Source organism: Nelusetta ayraudi, unplaced genomic scaffold, assembly GCF_046127955.1.
Source record: "Nelusetta ayraudi isolate G7.1 ecotype Tasmania unplaced genomic scaffold, CSIRO-AGI_Nayr_v1 ptg000140l, whole genome shotgun sequence".
NCBI classification, from domain to species: domain Eukaryota; kingdom Metazoa; phylum Chordata; class Actinopteri; order Tetraodontiformes; family Monacanthidae; genus Nelusetta; species Nelusetta ayraudi.
In genome coordinates this window covers 588,484-613,962 of record NW_027466190.1, presented here as the reverse complement: position 1 = coordinate 613,962, position 25,479 = coordinate 588,484, and the positions used below count along the sequence as shown (strand labels likewise).

Genomic DNA, 25,479 nt, shown 5'->3' with positions numbered 1-25,479 from the left:
GGGTGGGGGGGGTTGTGTGCTCACCTCGCGGCGCCGTTGCCACTTTATCAAACGATCTCCATCAGCAGGAAGCTGCGCTGAGCGCTCGCCGCCTTCTGACGTATTGATGTCACGCGCCCACACACACACACACACATGCATGTGTGACAGTGAGAAATTGGGACACGTCCCACACGTGAGACTCCGGAGTGAAAGCAGTGCCGCCTGTCGAAGTAACAAAAGGAGCATCAGGAGCCTCCTCGCCTCCTTCCATCCTCCCTCGTCTCCTTTCATCCTCCCTCATCTCCTTCCATCCTCCCTCGCCTCCTTCCATCCTCCCTCATCTCCTTCCATCCTCCCTCGTCTCCTCCCTCACCTCCTTCCATCCCTCATCTCCTCCCTCGCCTCCTTCCTCCTTGTCTCCTACCTCCTCGCCTCCTTCCATCCTTCCTCTTCTCCTCCCTCGCCTCCTTCCTCCTTGTCTCCTACCTCCTCGTCTCCTTCCATCCTCCCTCCTAACTCAGAGTGACTGCACAGTTCAAAGCAGCTTCCTCTCACTCACTCACTCACTCACTGACTCACTGACTCACTGACTCAATCTTTCATGAATGATTCACGAGTCGTCGTGTTTGCAGGTGTTGGAACTCAAACATCTTTCAATAAGCGTCTCTTTGAACGCTACACACACACACACACACACACACACACACACACACACACACACACACACACCCGCAGTCGACTCTTTGTCCACTTCGTGTTTTTTCTTTGCTTCCTTTTTTTCTCTTCGTCTCTGTGAGAAGCGCAGCAAAATCTGTGATCTCATTTCAAACGCGTTCATATAAAAAACTATAAATTATTTTTGATTCTCTGCACTTGCAGAAGTTGCAGCTGACAGCAAAACGACAAACGAGTCGTAATTGTGTCAGAAACTCACATCCTGCTGCTTTAATGGACAGCAGATGAATGAGTGAACGACTCACTTTGCTGCTTTTGCTCAGAGTTCATCACCAAAGCCTGCTGAGGGTGAGGATGAGGATGATGAGGATGATGGGGGCGGGGCTTAGCCTGCTGTATGAAGCAGACGGGCCAGAGAGGCATCGAGTACCAAATGCCACGCCCCCCCCTCACCATCCACTGCCCCGCCTACCGCAGGGCTCGTAGCTCCGCCCACCCAACAGTCCCGCTGGATGCCACCGTGCACCGGGACGGCCAGCAGGGGGAGTCGGGGGCGGGTCGGTGGGACACCAGCAGCCTGACACAGAGCACACACACACACACACACACACAGTGTCCACCACACATCATGGGACTGCTCAGCGTGGGGACAAAGGGGGGATTGATGAGAGTGGCAGGAATCCCAGAGGTGGGGGGAGGGGGGCGGGGGGGGGGGGGGGGGGTTGCGGCACGCTAGCGATAATTCAAAGTCTCGACGGTTGAAATACAACGAAATGATGGAAATCTCATCGTGCGCAAACATAAAGGTCTCAATATTTAACTTTAACAGATGCACGTTGACTGTTCCACTTTGTGCCGTCGCCCCCTTGAGTCAAACTGGGGGGGGGGGGCATCTTTCAGTCCAGAAATGCTGCAGTGGCTAAAATATCGAGTTTTCTTTCCGTGGAACCGACGTGGTGAACCCGAAAACTAGATGCTAAGCTAATTAGGCTAATTTTGGCGCAAAAAATGATAACAAAACCAAAACAGATTTTATTAATTAATTAATTTATTTAGGCTACATGCAAGCAAATCAAAGCCAGGAAACCAGTATTTCCTTCCTGGTCCTGGTCCTGGTCCTGGTCCTGGTCCTGGTCCTCAGACGGCCTCCAGGTGGGGTCGTGTCCTCGTGGCGTCTGGCCGGCGCTGTAATCTGCACCGCAGGCGGGATTAGGACGTCTGATTTAATCCAGGCAGGGTTTGTGTGCGTGTGTGTGTGTGTGTGTGTGTGTGTGTGTGTGTGTGTGTGTGTGTGTGTGTGTGTGTGTGTGTGTGTGTGTCCGCCAGCAGCGACTGAGCTTCAGACTCTCCTGTCGTCTGTCATTGTTTGTTGTTGTTGTCGCTGCCCAGAAACTCAAGTAGACGTCGGACAGCAACTCCAACTGTCCATGGAAGCAACTACGCTTAAAACCCAAAGAAACATCGCTTTTATTTTGGAAAAACTGTCACGGAAACGCAGCTACTGTTGGAGGTCCGGCTGCAAACAGAGGGCTAAGTGTGCTGTTTCCTTCAGGCCGCTGGAGTCTTGAACCAGTAGAAGCTTTGATATCATCTTGAAACATCGTGGCGAGGGGGGGGTTTGTGTTCCATTGGGAGGCGGAGCTTCCTCCGACCTTCCTGTTCTTCCTGTCATCACCCAGTACAGTAGCAGCCCCCCCCACCCCCCCGCCCCCCTGCTGTCACCCCTCCCACATCTCCATTAGCGCCGTGACTCAGGCTCCTCATTGTTTGTTTGAGGTGAACTCAGAGTTACTCAGCACCTCCCACCATCAGCTGCTCGCCGCCGCCGCCGACACACACACACACACACACACACACACACACACACACACACACACACATGCTACATTGTCACGCCTCGCCACGCCGCGGCCTGGTTAGCATGCATGACATGCAGGAATTTCACCGCGGCGCGTTTTGGAATAAATTAGCCCCCTCCTCAACTCGACTGGGGGGGGGGGGGAACAGGGAGGGAGGGATGGAGGGAGAGAGAGAGGAGGGGGTAGGGGGGAGGGGGGGTGGGACTCTTTGTTTTTCTTCTTCTTCTTCTTGTCTGATTGTGTCGTCACGTTCTGTGAGGCGGCCGGTTCAAACGTCCCGCTGCTCCGGCTAACGACCACCAGGAAACTCTGACCCCCCGAACCCCCCCCCACACACACACACACCCTTCCCCGTCTTCCCTTTCCTCCTTCCTTCCCCTCCTCCCCCTCCTTCCTGTCTTTGGCTCTCTCCTTCATTAGCCCGCTGCTGCTGCTGCTGCTGCTGCTGCTGCTGCTGAAAACACTTCCCTGCTTTTCACTCAGCACTTTTCCCTTTTGCTTTCTTTTTTCCCTCCCGCGGCGTCGCTGCTCATCAGCAGCCGCCGCCGCCGATGTAGGCGGGGACCACAATGTTTTGTACTCGCATACTTGTAGAAGCTCTGCTCCTGGAATCCAACATTGCTGCTGCTGCTGCAGCAGTAGTACTAGCAGCAGCAGCAGCAGCAGCAGCAGCAGCAGCAGTAGCAGCAGCAGCAGCAGCAGCAGCAGCAGCATGTTAGTGCTGCGCTCATCACAAGAGCAGATAGTCCAGTCAAAGCCGCTCCCCTCCCCCAGTCTGTCACAGACACACACACACACACACACACACACACAGACTCCCTCCAACCAAGCAGCTTACTGTAGAGCACACACACACACACACACACACACACACACACGGGCCAGATATAGAGTCAGCAGCTTCTTACTAACAATGACTGATGCTGCTGCTGTGGTGTCTGTCAGCGTCAGCTCACGCTGTGCACAGAGGCATGCTGGGAGTCTGCAGCCTTGTGGACGCAGATAGAGGCAGTGTGTGTGTGTGTGTGTGTGTGTGTGTGTGTGTGTGTGTGTGTGAGCAAGTTAACACTAGAAATCAACTGATTCTTTGTGCGTTTTTTTTTTTTTTTTTTTTAATTTTCAAAATAAAACTCATGCAGGTCCTCCAGCAGTGAGTCATCAATGAAAGTGATCTCCTAATAAGAGCGTAGCAGGGAGAGTGAGACGCCGCTGCAATGGGTCGCAGAGGCGACGACATCACAGGGGGAGAGCGAACGCGGAAGCAGCGCTCGGAGTTTTGGTTGTTGGGAGAAAAAAAAAAAACGGGGAATATTTTCTGCAGAATTCTCGAGTTTGTCATGTGACCAGCAGCACGCTGGCTTCCGCCTGCTAATCTCGCCGCCCGGCTCGCCGGTTGGTTGTTTTACACTTTAAATCTCTCTCTTTTTTTTTCCTCCTCTCTGTTCTTTAATCACATAATCCGCCGTCTGCATTTTTTTGGACTCACAAATTGTCACGGAAGTCATCTCCTATTGTGCGGCTGACTTGTAACACAAAAAGCAGCACTTCCTGCACAGCTCCACCCTGGGAGTGAGAGAAACATCTAAAAACTCATCACTTTTTATTCACCGTTTCTCACCCTGACAGCTGCCAGCTAGTTGGTGTTTGTGCCCCCCCACCCCACACACACACACACACACACACACACACACAGTGTTTTTGAAGCCTGATGGCTTGCGAGTGTAGCAGCAGCCTGGTAGAAGGAGGCGCGGCAGGAACAGGAACATGCGACACACCCACTGATGACTTCTTCATCTCCACCGCACAAACAAAGGCAGGAAAAAAGGGGTGGCCAATAAACGGGTGGGTGGGGCTTGGGGGGGTGTTTCCCATTGTGTTGCTCATCTCCCGAGAAAGACAAAAAAAAAAAAAAATTGACCCAAATGACTCAGAATTCAAAATGTCTTCTTTTTTTTTTTTAAATGCAAACAATGAGTCAAGGTTTCGAAGAGGGCCGCCGGCGTGAAAGTTCTGACTCATCGCCGGGCGAATAATTAGCTTTATTTAAACCTTCCACACCGGCAGCGAATGTCCACCAAATAGCAGCGGGCTCTGCTAGCTCAGCCGCTCCACTACGAGCAGCTCGTCTTGAACGAAGCTGACGGCTGTTGTGAACCCGGCGGTAAAGCCGGCTTCTCCGCCTGCTTTCTCCAGGTCTGGCAGCAGCAGCAGCGGCAGGAGCAGCAGCAGCAGCAGCAGCAGCAGCAGCAGCCGCCGCCGCCGCTCGTGCCCGCTCAGGAGTTTGAGCTAATTATCTGGCATTAAGTAAATGGAAGGCTTCCCTCCCGCTATCATCCCGCCGCCACATGGCCTCAGCGGGGAGGATAAGCTGCGCTCTTACAAACCATTAGGCTTTGCAGGCGCTTGACCTGAGGATGCAGGGCACTGGCACAGAAAGTGAGGCGGGCGGGTGGGTGGGTGGGCGGAGCTCCGGCCCTGATCCCAGACCAGACACCGGAGTGGAGAGCACGGCCAGGGGACCAGAATGAGCTCGCTGTTGTCTTTTGTGGCTCTTTCATTTTAAAAATAAACACCTCATACGCATGAACATCTGGACTGAGGCCACTTGAAATATGTTCAAACTAGAGAGTAGTAAGCAAGTAGGTAAAAAAAAAAAAAATTACTAAAAATAATGACACAGTAGTGAACAGACCCAGAAAGCAGAAGCAATGAGTTGATTTTATTTACGTATATCTGAAAAGTAGTGGCACTAAGTGGAACATCATTGATATTCATTCATATTTCACTTAAAGCACCGAATGTCTTGGCCGCTTCTGTCTGTCTGATGCTGGCGTGAAGCTGCACCACCTGGACGTCCCACCGGGGGCAGTACAGAGTGGAAAAAAAAATATAGCAAAAAAAAGCTAAAAACTGACCGCACGTCAGCTTGTTATTATCCAGGCTCCCGGCTTCTGATTGGTCCCTGGTGCGGAGTGTTCACTCACTGCTGAGCCCATAGAAAGAAGAAGAAGAAGAAGACAAAAAAAAGTCTGAGCGGTACTTAACAGTGTTTGTCTACGGCGGCCGGAGCTGTCGGCTCGTCTCACCACACTCCGAGTGGCGCGAACAAAAGCCGCCGGCGCTAGCGCTACCGCTGATGCTAACTGGCGATTTCCTTTCCTTTTTTCCCCTGCGGTCGCAGGTCACTGCCAGGGGCTTCGCCCCATTGTTGCAGTTTGCCTACACGGCCAAGCTGCTGCTCAGCAGGGACAACATCCAGGAGGTGATCCGCTGCGCCCAGTTCCTGCGCGTCCACAACCTGGAGGACTCCTGCTTCCGCTTCCTGGAGGCCCAGCTGCGCAGCGAGGTGGACGGCAAGGCGGGGGCGGAGTCAGCGGCGGGGGCGGGCTCAGCGGCCGTGACCAATGACGACTCGGAGGACGAGAGCATGCAGCCGGAGGCGGAGCAGCCGGAGGCCTCGCCCAGGGCCTCGCAGCGCCACCCGGAGGACGAGCGGCTGGCGGCGGGGGGCCGGCTAGCGGGCGGGGGGGTGGTACCGGGCGGCCTGCTGGACTCGGACGGGCTCGGCGCCTCGGCCGACCTGCCCAAGTGCCCCAAGTACCGCAAGTACCAGTGGGCCTGCAACAAGCACAACAACCACAGCAGCAACTCGTCAGACAGCAGCAGCACCTCAGGGTTCCCGAGCACAGCGGCCGCCGAGGGCGGGGCCTCCCGGGGGGCGCCGCCCCTCGCCCGCATCAAGGTGGAGGAGGGGGAGCAGGGGGACGAGGCCGAGGGGGAGGGGCCGTACCTGTCGGGGGACGAGCAGGACGTCGGCCCCGACCCCATGGACACGGAGCCGCCCAGAACCAAGAGAACCAAGTCGCCCTCCTGCCTCAGAGCCTTCTTCGGGAGGGGGGCGGAGCTTCCCGCTCTGGCCAATAGGCTCCTCCTCCTCCCGCCAGCAGCAGCGGCGGCGGCGCCGCCCGACGCGGGACACTCTCAGGGAGATCAGCAGACGGACTCGCGGGGGTTCGGAGGCGATCCGGACCCGTCGGTGGCGTCGCCGCGGGACCTGGACGGCTTCCCGGCCGGACTGGGCCTCAGGCCCGCGTCCTGCGACGGCGTCTGCAAGCAGGAGGCGGAGCTGGACCGCCGCAGCGTCATCTTCTCCTCCTGCAGCCGCCTGGGCCCCCCGGCCCACTCCTACCCCGGGGGAGGCGGGGCCAACTCCCTGGAGGCGGAGCTCGCCGAGCACATGGCCAAGGCGGCGTGGGCCGGCGCCAGCCAATCGCTGCCCTCCTCCCAGACCTCCTACCCCTCCCCCTCGGAGCAGCAGCAGCCGCCGCCCGCCCTGTGCCGCCCGCGGCCCAACACCAGCTGCCCGGTGCCCATCAAGGTGTGCCCGCGCTCGCCGCCCTGCGAGGCTCGAACCCGCACCTCCAGCTCCTGCTCGTCCTACTCCTTCGCCGAGGACGGCAGCGGCTCGCCCAGCAGCCTGCCGCCGCAGTTCGAGTTCTCCTCGTCGCCCTGCTCCAACGCCGTGCAGCGCTGCCTCAACGCCCAGGACGCCCAGGACGCCCAGAGCGTGGCCGACGCCCTCTTCGGCCAGGTGGTGGTGGGGGTCGGGGGGGTCGGCGGCCCGCCCAAGATCAAGTGCGAGCAGTCGTACGGCACCAACTCCAGCGACGAGTCGGGCTCCTTCTCCGAGGGCGACAGCGTGCAGGAGCGAGGCCCCGAGGTGAGTGCTGGTGGTTATTTTCTTCCCAGTGGCCACTCCAGGTACTGCAGCCAAAAAAAAGTTTTTCTGTTTTTGCTGGGGTTTTTTTAGCTGCTAGGATGACCTTTGACCGGGAACGTTTCGTAACAAATCTTTCTATTGTAGATTTTTAAGTTGTGGACGTTTAATCTTTCCCAAAAAAAAAAATCAACTATAAAGACTAAAAATGTCACGGCTTTTTCCAGAGGCATGATGGGAACTGGCCTGCGTACAATGCAGGAGCAACCGAGGAGCCCAAAAACCTTTAGGCCATCTGCAGTGGGTCATGAACGGCCCACCATATTGGGGCTCTATAGGCCTACACAGTGGCTTGGTAGCGCCGTGCTAACATGCTGAAACGTCAAATCGCTAACAGGCTGCAGCGCCGCCCCACCCCGGCTAATTATACAGCGGCGGTGGCGGCCTCGCACGGCGGGGTCGGCGTTAGCAGTCATTAAATCAGGGGGTAATTGAAGCAATGAGTGTTGAGCGCCAAGATTTACAGCTCGCCAAAGGGCACAGATGCGCTTTGATATTATTAATCTGCTTTATGCTCTGCTGGAGATGTAACGAGTCTGCGTCTGCGAAGAAGAGGCGGGGGAGGAGGAGGAGGAGGAGGAGGAGGAGGAGGAGGAGGAGGGCTGAGACGACACGACGGTGGTGGATGATGTTCAGGAGTAGGAGGAGGTCTGTGGGTGGGGCCAGATGTCAGAGGAGGTATGTGGGCGGGGTCAGGAGGTCTGTGGGTGGGGCCAGATGTCAGATGAGGTCTGTGGGCGTGGTCATGAGGTCTGTGGGTGGGGCCAGATGGCAGAGGGGGGTTTGTGGGCGTGGTCATGAGGTATGTGGGCGGGGTCATGATGTATGTGGGCGGGGTCAGGAGGTCTGTGGGTGGGGTCAGGAGGTCTGTGGGTGGGGCCAGATGTCAGATGAGGTCTGTGGGCGTGGTCATGAGGTCTGTGGGTGGGGCCAGGAGGTCTGTGGGTGGGGCCAGATGGCAGAGGAGGGTTTGTGGGCGTGGTCAGGAGGTCTGTGGGCGGGGTCATGATGTCTGTGGGCGGGGCCAGACATCAGTACACAGCGTCTGTCAATCTCTGCAGGCTGTTTTTGTCTGGCTGCTGTGTTGTTTTTCTATTCTTAGCTCGGCTCAGGTTGCAGCTCTGACCTGCAGACAATTACCCATGATCCTCGGCCAGCGACCGCCGTTCAACTGAACAGATTACAGCCACTCTATCAAAGCCGCCGTCGCTTTCCACTGCTAACTGGAGGAGGAGGAGGAAGAGGAGGAAGAGGAGGAGGTGCAGCTCGGAGGTGCTGCTGACGCGGATAAACGGCCGATCATGTGATCATCCTCCACTAATCTGCCCCGGTGGAGGAGTGAGGGGGTGGGGGGGTGGGGGGGCAAACATCCTGTGAGACCACTGCTGCTGTTGTGTTGTTGTTGTTTGACCACCTAAAGCCCAGCCAGGGACCCCTACGGTCCGTCAGTGGGAGTGCAGGTTGCAGGTGTAATAACGTCCAATCGGCCACCAGGGGGAGAGAGAGGGGGTAGGAGGAGGCACTAAAGGAGGGTAGTAAGGTAATAAAAATCCCTTCACACGCTGCGCTGCTGTTTTACTCGCCGCCACGAGGGGTTGAAATTTCTCCAGCGGTGCTGCAGCAGGAGGGAAGCAACCAGAGCTGCACAACTAGATCCGCACAACTAGATCCGCACAACCAGAGCTGCACAACTCGATCTGCACAACCAGAGCTGCACAACTAGATCCGCACAACTAGATCCGCACAACCAGAGCTGCACAACTAGATCCGCACAACTAGATCCGCACAACCAGAGCTGCACAACTCGATCTGCACAACTAGACCTGCACAACCAGAGCTGCACAACTAGATCCGCACAACTAGATCCGCACAACCAGAGCTGCACAACTCGATCTGCACAACTAGACCTGCACAACCAGATCTGCACAACCAGAGCTGCACAACTAGATCCGCACAACTAGATCTGCACAACCAGAGCTGCACAACTAGATCCGCACAACTAGATCCGCACAACCAGAGCTGCACAACTCGATCTGCACAACCAGATCTGCACAACCAGAGCTGCACAACTAGATCCGCACAGCTAGAACCGCACAACCAGAGCTGCACAACCAGAGCTGCACAACTAGCACTGCACAACTAGCACTGCACAACTAGATCTCCACAACTAGATTGCACAACCAGAGCTGCACAACTAGAGCTGCACAACCAGAGCTGCACAACCAGAGCTGCACAACTAGATCTGCACAACTAGATCTGCACAACCAGAGCTGCACAACTAGATCTGCACAACTAGACCTGCACAACCAGAGCTGCACAACTAGAGCTGCACAACTAGATCCGCACAAGTAGATCCGCACAACCAGACCTGCACAACCAGACCTGCACAACCAGATCTGCACAACCAGATCTGCACAACTAGAGCTGCACAACTAGAGTTGCACAACTAGATCTGCACAACCAGATCTGCACAACTAGCACTGCACAACTAGATCTGCACAACCAGATCTGCACAACTAGATCCGCACAACCAGAGCTGCACAACCAGACCTGCACAACCAGACCTGCACTATGAGCTCTGCACTGATGGCGGTGGCGTGAATGATTCACACCAGGCCGACGGGTTTCAGCAGCTTGAACCGCTGAACTCTTGGCTCCTCGACTCAACCTGCACCGAGGTGCAGCCAGGATTATTTCTGATGAGCTCGCTGAAGAGGGACGTGCACACAGAGAGAGAGAGGGAGAGAGAAAGAGAGAGAGAAAGTGGTGCGTTGCCATGGCGACGGGGTTCCACGGCGGCGAGTCAGCGGCGTGCTGGAGCTCCATGACGGGACTGAGGGGAATTCAGCTTCCATCGCACGCAGGAGGAAAGCGGGAGGCAGCAGATAAAGGAGCTCGGCGCTGAGGCCAAATTATTAGACCCTCGCGGCGGCGCAACATTGCACCGGTGTTACGGCTCTTTGAGGATCTGCAATATGTGCATCTAGCAGAGATGAAAGGTCCCACGTTCAGGCCCGAGTCTTTTCATCCCAGAGTCCCGAGGGAGGGAAAAATAAAGAGCTGCAAAAAGCAGCTCAGTATTACTGTTAGTATCACTCTGCTGCTGCAGTTCTGCACTGTCCATGTTCTAACGTGGACAACGTTGCCCCAAGGAAGCACCCTCACCGACCAGAGTAGCTGGTGAGGGCATCTTTAGCCCTCTGTTTGCAGCCGCCGGTTAAAACTTTGGGTCGGCCGATGACTTGCTGGACCTTCCACCAGACAAAACCAGGTGGCCGCAAGGGGGGGGGGGGGTGAGATCTGGTCACAAACCAGAGCCGCGGTGGCTATCGGTGCCCCTTGTGACATCACAACAGGGTTAGGGCGATCAACAGACGACTCCAGCGAGAGACTTTTCCTCGCTCCTGCCGCTGAGACGCACGCCACAGACGACCTGCAAACTGAGGAGGAGAAAGAACTGGCGACACTTCCTCTTCTTTTTCCCCATTGGTGTCAGCCAGTAGGGGGCCTCGGTGTTCACTGTCACAGGAGACGGTGAATGGACGTTTCCCAACCTTCCCGTACCTGCTGCTGCTGCTGCTGCTGCTGCTGCTCAGGTTACTGGCCTCCTGACATTTGTGTGGTGGAGAAACGCTTCCTCATGCTTTCCTTCCCCAACCTCCCTCACCCCTCCCTCACCCCTCCCTCGCCCTCCTCCCTTCCAACCAGCAGCAACCTCTATAATTTGGTCATACAAACAAACACAGGAGCTGGCAGCCGCTGTGTTTGCAGAGTAAACTGCAGGAGCCCGAGGGGGGAAGGAGGGGTAAGGCAGGGGAGGGCGGGAGGGAGGGAGGGAGAGAGGGAGGGAGGGAGGGAGGGAGGGAGGCCGCTCACCAAAATAGCTGCAACCCCAGAACTGCGGACGGGACAAACAATGAGTCCAGGACGAGGAAGGAAGGAAGTTGTTAAAGTGCAGGCCGCTCGGAGCGAAGCCTCCGATTGGAAGGTGGTCAGAGGTTACTGGAGGTCACTGCAGGTCACTCCAGGTCGCTTCCTGCCATCATGGCCACGGCGGCGGTCGCATCTTTTCTGCACGTCTGCAGCTAAAAGCGGCAGCGTGGCGGCGTTTAACCATCAAATTACAAACCGCCGTCGTCGGTGTTGAGAGTGGCAGCCGCGAGAAACTCTGATGCACCTCCCTCACACCACCACCAGGGCGGCGGCAGCGGCAGCGGCGGGGACGATGACCCGGAGCCTCAGAGCGCTGGTGGTCTGGAGGAGTCCCGGCTGTTTGGGACGCCGCCGTCCCCCCATGTCCGTCTCTGCTCGCCCGCTTCCTCACCTTCCCTCTCTCTCTCTCCCTCTCTCTCTCTCTCCCTCTCTCCTTCTCTCTCTCTCTCCCCCTCTCTCTCTCTTTCTCTTCCCCTCTCTCTCTCCCTCTCTCGCTCTCTCCCCCTCTCTCTTTCGCTCTCTCCCTCTCTCCCTCTCTCTCTCTCTCTCTCTCTCGGCGTGGGCGATCAGCTCACTCCGGCTACGGCATATTGTCTGGCTGCAAAAAATATCGATCTGGGAGCGAGTGGGCGGGAACAGAATGAAGAAGCAGCAGCACTGATACATCAGCACATTGAGGCTTTTTTCTTGTTTTTAAATGTCAAAGGAAGTCTAAACAAAAAAAACTGTTAATATCTCGGCTCGGCTTCTCTTGTAAAATATGTATAAATAAATATATATATATATATATATATATATCAGCGAGCGTTAGCACGACTAGAGATGATGTGGCTGTGGTCGCAGATCGTTGGCTCCTTCTAACCACACGGCAGAATCCACCCGACGAGCACAAGTCACAACATCTGAAAGGAAGTTGTTTTTTTGTTTTTTTAACAGATTTTAATTTTGATTTTAAATAGAAAGACATGAAAAGTGAAAAAAATATTATTATATTTTTTTTAATTATTGTTTTATGTCTATTGTTTACCAACGGTTGCATTTATTGAAATTAAGCTGCGGAGACACAATTTGGTTTTGATGGATGGATGGATAGATGTACTTTATTTATCCCAAATTGGGAAACTACTTTGTTGCAGCACTAAAAAACATACAAAAATCAACTACACGGTAACTACAGCTGCAGGAGGAAACTTCGGGTTTCCACTCAGATTTCTGCTCCCAACTGCTGATTTTCCCTCCGACCGTTTTAAAACCCTGCTCGGCTGAAAGATGGAAGTGATGTGCTGAGAATAAAGGTGTGTGTGTGTGTGTGTGTGTGTGTGTGTGTGTGTGTGTGAGTCTCTCTCACACACACACACACACACACAGACACCTGGACTGCAGCTCTGCTCCTGTAGATTTTGGCTGCGATGCGGCGACGTGTTGGCCACCACTCCACTGTTTTCTCTCTCTCTCTCTCTCTCTCTCTCTCTCTCTCTCTCTCTCTCTCTCTCCCCCTCCCTCTCTCTCTATGTATGTGCACGCGCAAGTTTCCAGGAATTACTTGGCAACCGAGCGTCGACTTTCTGTTTCTAGGTGTCGGTGCTGTTGGGGATTTGTTTGTTTATTTATTTATTTTTAACGTGGCAGAACGACATCTTTGTTTGTTTGTTTGGTTTTTCTCTGCTTCCTACTGAGTGAAGATGTCGCTGCTGCCTGAAATTTTTTTTTTTTTTCCCCCACACAAACACAAACCTTGTGTGACTGTGGAGAATTTTGTGCGAGCCTTCAGTGGCTGGACGGTGTCTCAGTCGCTCCGTGTGAACGTCGATACTCCACACATTCACACTGTTCTTGGAATCCTGGAGCTGCTTTATAATCCTGTTTACAAGCTCGGGCTTCACTCCAGGTTGGATTATTGAGGAAGCGGGGGGGGGGGCGGAGGAGTATTAATAATATTGATTATGGCAATTAAAATTAGCAGGAAAGACATTAATATGAAACATTTCTATTGTTCAATCATCATAATCGTATGAGCATCAGCCAGTGATGCCAGTGAGCCACTCACTCTTTGACTCACTCTTTGACTCACTCTTTGACTCTTTGAGCCAGTGATTGCAGACTGCAGACCCCTCCCACTCTAAACCGGCAGGATTTTGCAGGGAAATGAAGGAGAGTGTGGTGGTGATTTATGGAGCCGAGTCGAGCTGGGAGGTGGAAGCTGGAAGCTGGGAGCTGGGAGCTGGGAGGTGGAAGCTGGGAGCTGGGAGCTGGGAGCTGGGAGCTGGGAGCTGGGAGCTGGGAGCTGGGAGGTGGAAGCTGGGAGGTGGAAGCTGGGAGCTGGGAGCTGGAAGGTGGGAGGTGGAAGCTGGGAGCTGGGAGGTGGAAGCTGGGAGCTGGGAGCTGGAAGGTGGGAGCTAGAAGCTGGGAGCTGGAAGGTGGGAGCTAGAAGCTGGGAGCTGGGAGGTGGAAGCTGGGAGCTGGGAGCTGGGAGCTGGGAGCTGGAAGGTGGGAGGTGGAAGCTGGGAGCTGGGAGCTGGGAGGTGGAAGCTAGAAGCTGGGAGCTGGGAGGTGGAAGCTGGGAGCTGGGAGCTGGGAGGTGGAAGCTGGGAGCTAGAAGCTGGGAGCTGGGAGCTCTCAGTTCTCGCTCACTCTGTCATCCCGCCACTGAACTGGTTCTCGCTGAGGAGGAGCGGCTAAATTTAGCCGTCCCCTGCGATGGGGCGGCTGGCGGATGACAGAACCGTCACAAGGTCGCAGCGTCTCCTCCTCCTCCTCCTCCTCCTCCTTCTTCTCCTCTCTGTTTTTTTATTCCTTTTACTTTCCCTTCATCCAGTCGGATGCTGCGAGGCAGAGCCGGAATACTGGCACACGCTGACATTTAAAGGACCCGTATTCTGAGAAGAATAACCTGCCAACATTCCTTTGATTGTCAGAGTTTACCTCCAAACCTCTGGAGACGACGCCACTTCATCCTTCAGCCCTACTTCTCCCCTGTCTAGTGGCCACGCCCCCTCCTCCTCCCCGCCAGGAGTTGGCGGAAGGTCCAACGAGCTAAGAGGGCTGCAAACAGCGGGCTAAATTTGCTGTTTGACGGAGCTCTAGTTGCTGCAGGGAATTAAAATTAGAGTCCCAGATGAATGAAACAATATTCCTGAATAAACACCGTGAAGACTCCCGATAAGGCAGGAAAACCGTGGTCAGCCGAGGCTGCGGCTCAGACTGCCGTCGTCGTCGTCGTTGTCTCTCTGTGTGAGGCTAAACTTGCGGTGGCCTGGCAGCGAGAGCCTGGAGTGGCCTTGAAAAGCTGGTCCCATCATTTATTCATGCGTCTGCATGATGCAGATGTCGAGCCGACAGAGGAGAGAAGAAAAACACCCGGGGCTGCTGGCAGCGGCTCGCAGGGAACATCCAGACATGGAGAGCGGCTGCATGAGGGAATCGGGAATCGGGAATCAGTCCTCCTCTTCCTCCTTTGTTTGACTCTCTTGTCAGGGGGGGGGGGCTGCTGGTGGTAGTTAAGAGGCGGAGCTGAGGGGAAGCTGCTGCTGCTGCTGCTGCTCCTCTTCCTCTTCTTCTCCTTCTTCTTCTTCTCCTTCATCTCTGCCAGGCTCTCCGGCTGTCTTCCTCTGGCTCTTTGTTGTGCCTCCGCTCCGCTCCGCTCGCTGCCGCCTGCAGCTGCGGCTCCCTGGTGCATCACAGATAGTGCTGGGGGTGGATGTGCCTGTGATGTGCTTATCATAAGGTTTGCCATCACCTGGGGGGGGGGGGGATTTAGCCGAGCTGACTTATTGTTGCTCTCCAAGCCAAGAGACGAGGAAGGGAGAAGAATCACACACGCACACACGTGGGGGTGCGAGAGCCCGTCTGAGCTGCTGCTGCTGCTGCTGCTGCTGCTGCTGCTGCTGCTGCTCATTCCCCCACCTTTCATCTCGCTAATGTTCCTTCTGCTGCGGCCCGTTAAGAGTGGTGGCGCCAGCGAGGGCGTCCCTGACCCTCCCCCTCTCCCTCCCCCGCCCCTGAAGTCACCTGACACTGATTTGGACGAGGTTGACAAGTGGCCGCCTCTCATCCGTCCCCCCTCAATCTGTCACGCTGGCACGAGGCCAGCAGACAGATGGAGCTTCTTCTTCTTCTTCTTCTTCTTCTTCTTCTTCTTCTTCTTCTTCTTCTTCTTCTTCTTCTTCTTCTTCTTCTTCTTCTTCTTCACCTTTTCCCCTCTTCCTCAGCTCCCGGGCTCCAGCTGTGCTGTGGCTGTGGGGGGGAGGCATCAAGAGTAGTGCTCGTTTGCCATCTTGTGGTCAAACGGGGTAACTGCAGCTTACACAACTTTAACGTCTCGGGTTCCTCTGTTTTTACGTTTGAAATTCATCCACCTTATGAGTTAATCGGCTGTGGTGTTTTACAAGGAAGCTAGTTGCACGTGAGGCCAGGTTAAATGTGTTTTATAAATCTGTTTCCTCCTTCTTTATCATCTTTCTTTGCCTGTTGTGTTTGTCCTCTCCAGGTGAAGCTGCCTTTCCCCGTCGACCAGATCACGAATCTTCCACGGAACGACTTCCAAATGTTGGTGAAAATGCACAAACTGACCTCGGAGCAGCTCGAGTACATCCACGACGTGCGGCGGCGCAGCAAGAACCGCATCGCGGCGCAGCGGTGCCGCAAGCGGAAGCTCGACTGCATCCTCAACCTGGAGTGCGAGATCCGGAAGCTGGTGAGTCCGACCCGGTCAGCTAGTCATGGCCGTCCGGACACTGAGCGGGGGTTCTTCGTTGGTCGCTTGGGTTTCTGTTTTGTTTTAATTAAGGAGCCGAGTTCCGGATTAAAGTGAACGTGCGTTTAATATACAGCCATCTGCTGGCCGAAGAGTGGAACTGCAGCCACCCTATTGTCCTGAAGGACCGGTATCGTGTTCAGAACTTTAAACTTTTATATAAATTGATAAATAATCATTGCCAGCGTTTCCATCCCTTTGAACAGTTCCCCTGTTCTAAAACACAAACTAGGATGACCGCAAACAGAGGGCTAAATACGATGAGGAGGGGATTGTCAACAGTGCAGACAACTGAAGAGCCGCCAAGTCGTACTCGCAGCTGGAACAACCAGTCAATCAATAATCATTGAGACATACAGGCACTCGTAAAGAACACAGTCATCACTCTCGCATAGTGGGAAAACCAGCAGAATCACAAATAGTTGGAAAATGGAAAAATACAGACGAGAAAGAGACTTGAAATGTAGCATCAATTTTATAAAAAAAAAAAAAAAAAGTACTTGTGATATTAATTAAGAGTCACTTCAATTTCCTTTTTCCCTGTTTTTTCAGTTGTTTTTTTTTAAATGTAACTTTACATGATAAATATATCTCCAGTGTCTACTTTATCATATAAAAGCTCCTCTCCTCCTCCCTCCCTCCCCCCCTCCCCCCCTCCCTCCAGGTGTGTGAGAAGGAGAAGCTGCTGACGGAGAGGAACCAGCTGAAGGCCTGCATGGGCGAGCTGTGGGAGAACTTCTCCTGCCTGACCCAGGAGGTGTGCCGGGACGTCCCGCTGAGCCCGGAGCAGGTCCAGTCCTTGCACCACTACTGCCCCGTGCTGCGACCCGCCAACTCCACCGGCGTCGGCGGCGGCGGTGGCGGCTCCGCCTCCGCCCGCCGCCAGCCCAAGGCAGCAGCGGCCGCCGCCGCCGCCGCCGCCATGGCCGCCGCCAGCATCGACCTCACCACCCGCTCGGCCTCGGCCACCCCGGAGCCCCGCCTCCTGGGCTCGCCGGGCCCCTCGGAGGGCGAAGGGGACGCGGCGGCGGTGAGGAACGGGAGGGCGGACAGGGACACGGACGGCGCCGGCGGAGGCGGCGAGTACGGCAAGTCGCAAAAGTCCAACAACCACACGGTGACGGTGGACTTCTGCCAGGAGATGACTGAGAAGTGCACGACTGACGAGCAGCCGAGGAAGGACTCGACCAAGTAGCCGCGCTTCTCCCTCTCTGTTACCATGGGTTTTTCTTTTCTTTCTTTTTTTTTAAATGATAATTATTTAATTTTTACCCTTCTGACAAGCCCCGCCCTCGGGGTCGTTGAGACGGGACTCCGCCTCCGCCAGTGTTCACTGAAAAAAAAAAAAACAACAGCAGCAACGAGCTTTTCCTTTGTATTTATGTCTTTTTGTATGTATGTATGTGTGTCTGTCTGTCTGTCTGTCTGTCTGTGTGTGTGTCTGTGTGTCTGTGTGTCTTTTGTCAAACGGTCGACACTAAAGTTGTCTTAACAGCAGCAATACTGTTCTCCAGGTCTCTCCTCACCATGACAGAGTGGGAACTTCTCACCAAAACCAACCAACCAACTCAACCCCCCCCCCCATCATACAATGGTGCTACAGACCCTGACCCCGCCCTCTGCCCCTCCCACAGAGTCGAACCTCGTCGGACCTAAAACAGCAGCTCTCCTCGTCTCTCCGTCTCCACTCCTGCCTTGTCTGCTCTTCTTCTTCTTCTTCTTCTTCTTCTCCTTCTCCTTCTTCTTCTTCTTCTCTCCCGCTCACTCTGTCTCTATCAGTCCTCTCTACCTCTCTCGCTCTCTTTCTTGGTGGCCCTTTCTCGTCACATCAAAGTCAAACTCAGGAAATGTCGCGAAAAAAAAAAAAAGGAAGAAGGAAGGAAAGAAAAAACAAACTGTAAATCCTCTGAATGTTCAAATCCAATCCGTAAAGAATAAAAAAAAAAGAAAAAGATAAGGACGGAGAGGAAACGACAGCGTTGTCGTGCAGTCAGACTGTCAAACGTTCATATGCAAAAAAAACAAAACAAAACAAACAACAACAACAGCAACAAACAAACAAAAAAAATAAGCTGATTTCATACTTGTGTGTTTTGTGTGCGGGAGAACGTCGTGGCGGCTGTAAACCGAAAACATTCCTCCTTTTGCCTTCCTCAGCACTGAACTGAAGGGAAAAGACTCGCAAACACAAGAAATGGAAAAGAGAAAAAAAAAAAAAAAGGAAAGAGGAGTTCTTTGCAGGCGGATAAATGGCTATTTTTTAAATGAGAGGAGAAGAATCTCCCGCTCATCAGCAATACCCTGGTGTTTTGGATGTGGTGGTGGTGGTGGTGGTGGTGGTGGTGACTGTTCACGTGCTCGTGGGCTGAAGTGTAAATAGTTTGGAGCATGATGACGACTGTAACAGTGACGTTGTACAGGTAGAGGCGTAGTGTGTTGGTTTGTTTTTGCTCCCTCCAAATCCAGGGTGGGTTTGTTGTTTTTTTTTGTTTTTTTTATATATATATATATATATAACGTGCACCTTTTTCTGTTTCTTTTTGCGAAGGGAAGAAAAAAGTCTCTCCTTTTTTTCGCTTGTTTTTCAGACGCTATTTTACTTTCGCTGTTTTCCTGTTTTTTCCTGCCTGTGGAGAGCTCCGCGTGGCGGCGGGTGTCCTTAAACTCAGGAAATCAGCACCACATACACACACACACACACACACACACACACACACTCACACACAGGTAGAGGATTGAGCCCCTTGCATGTTTTCAAAAAAAAAATAATAATTCTAAGCTCAAGTCCCCCCCATTCCCCCCCACCCCCCGACACCTTTGATTCCTCTTTAAATGTGAAGGAAAAAAAATAGTTTCTGCCTTGTGTGATTTTATTTCTTCTTTTTTTTTTATCAGTATTCAAAGATGCTATTTGTGCAAAAACAGCCTCTTCAGGGCAGCAGTGCTCCGCTCTGCTTTGCTCTGCTCTGCTCGGGGGTTCCTCTCCCACCAGCCCCCCCCCCCCCCCCCCCCCCCAACGCTCTCGTCTGTTTGATGTGCGGTGTGAACAAAAGGCCGCCGCCCATATCCAATCGTACTCGCTGTACAAGTCTGAGAGGGAGAAAAGAAAGGAAAAAAAACAAAACGGAAAAAAACAACCCAGAGGAGGAGAGGAGAAAGTGATTGAATTCACGCACTTTGGGTTTTTTTTTGGCCCCAAGCGCTCAGAGCCATTTAGCACTTCTACGAGGGTCTTTGTCTTTGTTTCAGCCCCCGTTAAAAGTCTGAAACGGGAGCACTTAAATTGGCACTTGTTAAGGGAAAAAAAAAAAAAAAAAAAAAGGAGAAAAGAGCATCTTGATATAAAGATGTGAAAATATCCACTTGAGAGAAGATTTCTAGGATGAGGACGAATCAGAAAGTCCCTCCTGAAAGCTAAATGTTTCAGCCCCTCTTTTTAAGCTAAACCTCCTTTAGGAATTAAAGAAGCTAATTCAGATTTAATTTGAGGTGAAAACAGTGCGTGTGTGTGTGTGTGTGTGTGTGTCGTAACAATCATATAAGGTAGTGACTCGTTTGCCCTGATCGTCTTCGTTCGTTGGAGCATCCTGCTTTGTGACGTGCGTGCATGCTGCCTTTAGCCGTGAGCCTAGTTAGCTTGTCTTAGCTTCTGTTTGCCTCCGCAGCGCTCTGCTTTTTAAACCATATTTTTAAGATGTATATGTAAAGGAAAGGAAGAAAATAGATATAAATATAAATATAGTTATATATTTCCGGCTGAATTACCTCAACGCCGCCACTAGGGGGCAGGCTTTGAATTGACGAGCAGGCCGCCCTCTGGCCCAGTGGTCCAACTCGATTGGAATGTTGGAATGGATTTTTTTTTTTTTTTTTTTTTCAGTCCTCTTTAAAGCCCCAATCATTCGGGTCCAGCCACGGCTCCTCCCGCTAAAACTCCCACGGTGCAATTCCTTGTGCTGACTGTAGGGGAGCTGCGTTTCAAGTGGCATCATTGTCTCACTGATCTTGGCCAAGTGACTCGTGTCCGTGGCTAATCACTGAATTACCCACTCACTTCAATAGTTCCATCATCTTCTTCTTCTACTTTTTTGAAAAAGTTTTTCTAATTGTAAACAAGACGGATGACGTGATCACGCAGCCCTGTGTTAAATCCAGATTTAAATGTACCTGAGCCTGAAGCACATTAGCACACTGGTTAGCTATCTCCGGCTAACTCTAAAAGCAATACTTTTTTTTTTGTGGTGTAATACCCAAGACGTCCACCAGGGGAGGGCTAAGTCTGGCTCAGCAAGATGTCTTTTGATAGCAGCACAAAGCAGACTGCTTTTTCCCACTCGTCAGTCCGCTGTAAAAACATCACCGCTTGATATTTTCTCTCCAACTGCCCGTCCGCTACGTTGAGGTACCAAAGACAACATTTAATCACAAGCTCACTTCTCTGCGGATGCCTGAATTCTCCTGAATCCAACTGAATTCCTGTCGTTCTGAGGCAAACATAGAACTTTTTTTTTTTTTTTTAAATCATGTACATAGGAAACGTCGGGGGCCAAGAGACAGACGGAAAGTTGCGATTGGGACTTTAAAGTGTGGCTGAAAGGAAAAAGTTCTCTCTCCCTCTCTCTGAATTTTTAAAAAAAATGAAGATGTAAATTTTTAGATGTAGTTTTTCCAGCCTGAACTTCCGTGTGAGGTTGTTTTCCTGTTTTAAGAACCGAACCAAGTTGATGTATTTTCCTTTTTTGTTTAAAAAAAAAAAAAACTGAAACAAAGTCTTGTCCCTGCTTTGTAGTTTGAGTACAAACTCACACATACACACTATAGGACACACTCGCATGTACACTCACACACTCATACACACACAGAACACACGCTGAGTGTGGAGCGGCCGGCGGTGCTTTCGCCCCTTTTTTCTCTCTTTTTTCTTTTTTCTGCTCTTTCCATTCTTGGATGCATTTTTGTTTTGTTTTGTTTTGTTTTGTTTTGTTTTGTTTTTCCCACTGAAGCGAAACAGTATTTACTCATTCAGAGATTGACATCACAGAAGTTGTGCGTCTCTGCAAACATTATGCAACTGACTTGTGAACTCTTGAGTTTCTGATTTCCTAACAATGTTTTTTTTGTTTTTTTTTATTTGTTGCAATTTTGCATAAGCTCTGAGAAGCTCTAAGAATGTTAATTATTCAACCTTTGGAAACTGAGATGAAGAGAAGAATCCCATGAAGCACACTCGGAAAGAAAGAGAGAAAGAAAGAAAGAAAGAGAGAAACATTCATGTCCACACCAGCTCTCTCAGTCTTTGCTGCGACTCGGCGTCAACACAGACAAAACTCTCAAAATTCAAAGTATTGCCTGTTTCTTTTTCCTGTGCAGCATCCTGCAGCCGTGCAGATAGTTTTGCGTCTGCCATTTATAAGCTACTTGTTCAAACTTGAGATTGCCGCCCACACGCCACAAATTCTTTGGGGGGGGAAGGAAAAAAATGCTTGAGCTGATTTGCAGCTAAAATCTCGGGACAATCTCAAGACTTTGCTGAACAAAGCAGAACTGTAAGCACGGCTCTGTGGAAACAGGCGTTTGTCATTTGTGTGAGCTGCCTCTTATTGTCTCAGGGTGTTTAAGCAATTTTCTTCTTCTAATTTTATTGTGTTTTTTTGTTTGTTTGTTTTTTTTTTACTTAACCCTAAACCAGTTAAGACTGTCACTCCTCCAATATAGCGGCATAAGTATTTCTTTTTGACCACACGGGGGCAGCACAGTAAGGTGCCTGTTGTCTCTTTACAATGTGGCCGAGGAAATTTCATAGCCAGCTTTACAATTTTCTACCCGCATTTTTTTATTTTTTATTTTATAGAAACAAACAAAAGTGATGAGCACAGAGAACTGCTGGTAACCTTGTGGTGTTAAATCTTGCATCGATTATTATTCATTAAAAAGAAGAAGAAGAAGAAGCATTGTTTGGTGCAGCTTTAAAACTGATGTGACAGTAACTGCTCTATGCATAGAAGAAAAAAAAAAACACATTTGGATTCAACGACTAAGGATTTTTCTAACGGCCAACCGCTCATTCATTTGATTTAACGTTTGTGTCTTTTTGCCCACTCGCTCCCCGCGTGTGCGGCGGCCTAGCAGTCACTTTTCAACTTTGATTTTCTTTTTTTTCTTTTTTTTTCTTTTTTTTTTTTTTTGTCGCTGCTTCTCTGAAACACAAACACTGGCACGTCGACTCCTAAAGGTTGTTTGTATGGGAATATGAACACAAGCATTTGAGAAGAAAATTGAGACCATGCCTTTTCTCGCACGCACACACACACAGTTTGTCTGCGTGCACAGAAACACCTGGTTGAAAGCGCAGGCTGAGGTTATTGAGTTGAGTCAAACAAAATGTTTACAAATGGGTGTCTTTTCTTTTTTTCTTTTTTTTTTTTGAATTCATCAGACTGCTCGCCAGCATCCTGTAACAGATGCCGCTCTCGTCGTCGTTCATCCGACTCTTCGGGGGTTTTTAATCTTTTATTTTGTTCTTCTTCTTTTGTGATGGGTCAACATGGACATGGATACAAGTGCATCTCCAATATTTGCCTTAGAATTTGCAGAGGCCATTGTTCACATTCAAGTGAAGTGAGTGTATGCAGGGGCCCCGGGGCCCCATCCCTGAGTCACCAGTGCGGACTTTCTCACACTTATCTACCTGTGAAATCCTTCATACCTCTCATAACTGGTCAATGACTGTATCAGCAAAATGCATCAGGTGTTTTTTCTACATGCTTTTTACACAGATTATATGGATTATTGTATCGGTAGAATTTTTGGTGCATCGTTTTTTTTTTTGTTTTGTTTTGTTTTGTTTTGTTTTTTGATGTCATAGCTCTCAAGCTTGTAGTTCAAGTTGTTTTTATTTTTTGTTTCTTTCTCTCTCTTTTTTCTAGACGATTGTTTTGTGTTAATATTGTCCATTTTTGAAATAGCTGTTATTTGCTTATTATCTACTAAGAGTTCTTACCTTTATAATTTTTAAAAAGAAAAATGCTACATGACCCTAAATGATTAAAAATGACTTAATAACCATTGTAAATATGGTATTGTGCAAACCCCCATTTTCATTCATTTCAATTGCTAGTGTTCTACAAACTTTTTTTTTTTTTTTTTGTCTAGACACCATTTCTCTTTATGAAATAAAGAAATGTGCATATCATGTTTTCTCCTTTCGTTTATGGCCTTTCTTTGCTGGACTTTGCGTCTTTATGGTGACTTAAGAACCGGACAGAGGCGACCGTGGCAATTAAAGTTTTATTTTGTGAGATATTTTCACGACATTAGGCTTCACTCCGTCGGAACAAGGTGATGAACTTGCTTGAAGAGCCCTTTTTGTTTCTCCGGCTTCAGCTCCTTCTCTATGATAACTTATGAACACTGATTTTAGAGAGTTCCCTCTGCATGTTTTTTTTTTTGTGGCTGCCAATTCCACATTCAGAGTTTACAATCATTAGGAAAATCTCAAGAAAAAAACAAGTAATAAAAAAAAAATTAAAAAAAAATCATTTAGCTTTGTGGCTCATTATATGAGCAATCACATGTTCTTTGGGGTCAAACAGATTGAAAATTGTTTTGCAAAAATTGCAACAAACTCATGAGAGATTAAGCAGAGTCTGTCTGGGTTCACTTCTTCATGATGGACGACAACTCCAGCAGCACGTTCTGAAAGACACACACACACAAAGCGAATTTCTATTAGTGTCATTTAGTCGCGTTACCAACTAGATTTCAACAAACAACTGCTCATTTGCATCTGATCATCGCCAGCGATGTATAAACATTCACTGCGGGTGAAACTTGCAATGAATGTTTGAATTTGGGTTCATTTTCGGGCGTCTTTAAGCTCAATAATAAATTGCATTTTGACCCGATCTGACAAACAAACAGCTGCGACCTTGCAGGACGCCGCCTTGATCGCGACCCACTCAACTGACTGACCATCGACATCCTGCGGCCACCCGCCGGTGGCGGGGTCATGGGCGGGCTCTCGCTGTCGTGGTGCTGGACCTCCATGTCGGTGCCGCTCAGGCTGCCGGTGCTCTCGGAGGGGGAGTCCAGCTTGCCCTCCGACAGCCCCCGGGACATGAAGCTGCATTTCCTGGCCGTGGGGTAGTGCTCGCTCTCGGGCGAGTCGCTCATGTCGCTCAGCTCCTTGCAGGTGCTCACTCTGCTCTGCTTCCTGGCCGGGTTCCTCAGGGCCGCTGGGATCTCCACGGCCGCCAGGGTCGAGCGAGGCCCGGGGTACTGCGGCCGCACGGAGCACTCGGGCCTGTTGGACTCCTCGCTGCTGCAGGAGGGCTTCCTGGCCTCCAGGGTGTAGCGTCGCTCGGCCGCCCCGAGCTGCTGGAGACCCTGGATGTCGCCGTGGCTCAGCAGTCGCCTCTGAGCCGACTGCTGGTTGGCGCCACCGCCGGGCGCCTCCTGGATGTGATGGGTCACGTGCAAAGGCAGCGTCTCCCCGTGGGCTTCGCGCACGGCCAAGCAGGACACCTGCGTGAGCTGCGGCATCCTCTGCGGCGAGGAGGTGGCCAGCACGCACACCTGCTGGGCCATGGAGTTCTTCTTGGACCGGTACACGCTGTCGTCGTCCCCGTACTTGTATCCAAAGAGGCTGTCCTTGATCTTCTTCACCCCCAGGTGGAATATCTCCAGGAGGTTGAGGAAGAGAGAGACGCCGGCGATGACCAGCATGAAGACCATGAAGATGTTCTTCTCGGTGGGCCGCGACACGAAGCAGTCGACGCTGTTGGGGCAAGGTAACCTCTCGCACTTGTAGAGGGGCGACAGTCCGATGCCGTACAGAGCACACTGGCCGATGATGAAGCCCACCTCCACCACGGACCTGGTTAAGATATGGAAAACGTATGTGCGGAGCAAAGAGCCTCTCAAGGGAGCCTTCCTCACTTTCTTCTGTTCGTCCAGCTTCCTGAGCTCTCGCTCGATCCTCTTGTGGTCCTCCTGGACGTGGTCCGTGCCCTCCAGCTCCGCCTTCAGGCAGGCTTTCTTCTTGTGCCTCTCCTTCTCCAGGGTCCTCAGGCGGTACAGCGCGTGGCCCATGTAGACCAGCGAGGGCGAGGACACGAAGATGATCTGCAGCACCCAGTACCGGATCAGGGAGATGGGGAAGGCCTGGTCGTAGCAGACGTTCTTGCAGCCGGGCTGCTCCGTGTTGCAGACAAACTCGCTCTGCTCGTCATCCCAAACGTCCTCAGCTGCGACGCCGAGCACCAGCATGCGGAAAATGAAAAGGATGGTGAGCCAGATCTTCCCCACGATGGTGGAGTGGATGTGGACCTCTTCCAAAATGCTGCCAAGTAAGTTCCAATCCCCCATTTTCTGTCACGTCATCGCAATTACCTGTGAGTGGAGAGACATGAGGTAGTTTAGGAGAAGAAAGAAGAGCAAAAAGAAAGACCAAAGTGCAGAGGCAAGTAATGTCGACTTACATGTTGATTAGGATCCTGGTC

The 25,479-nt window shown here is 51.7% G+C and overlaps 2 protein-coding genes across 2 annotated transcripts in view; one reads left to right on the top strand and one right to left on the bottom strand.

Annotated features, from left to right (window-relative positions):
• The window catches only part of bach2b (BACH transcriptional regulator 2b), a 70,126-nt gene extending 47,872 nt beyond the window's left edge, over positions 1-22,254 (top strand). The window contains exons 3-5 of the mRNA XM_076013031.1: positions 5,698-7,236; positions 15,713-15,919; positions 16,644-22,254. Of these exons, the coding sequence (XP_075869146.1) occupies positions 5,698-7,236; positions 15,713-15,919; positions 16,644-17,174 (2,277 nt within the window). The 3' untranslated portion in view covers positions 17,175-22,254. The remainder of the gene's footprint in view (positions 1-5,697; positions 7,237-15,712; positions 15,920-16,643) is intronic.
• Positions 22,255-23,635: 1,381 nt separating this feature from the next.
• On the bottom strand, positions 23,636-25,399 carry gja10b (gap junction protein alpha 10 b). Its single transcript, XM_076013055.1, has 2 exons — positions 23,951-25,399; positions 23,636-23,674 (listed from the first exon to the last, which is right to left on the bottom strand). The coding sequence occupies exons 1-2, from the start codon at positions 25,343-25,345 to the stop codon at positions 23,636-23,638; spliced, it is 1,434 nt and encodes a 477-aa protein (XP_075869170.1). The 5' UTR covers positions 25,346-25,399.
• Between the last annotated feature and the right edge of the window lie 80 nt (positions 25,400-25,479).

Coding starts and splice junctions, on each gene's coding strand:
- gja10b (XM_076013055.1), bottom strand. CDS start 25,345: ATGGGGGATTGGAACTTACTTGGCAGCATTTTGGAAGAGGTCCACATC. Junction 23,675..23,950: donor GTGGCCGCAGGATGTCGATG/GTCAGTCAGTTG, acceptor TGTGTCTTTCAG/AACGTGCTGCTGGAGTTGTC.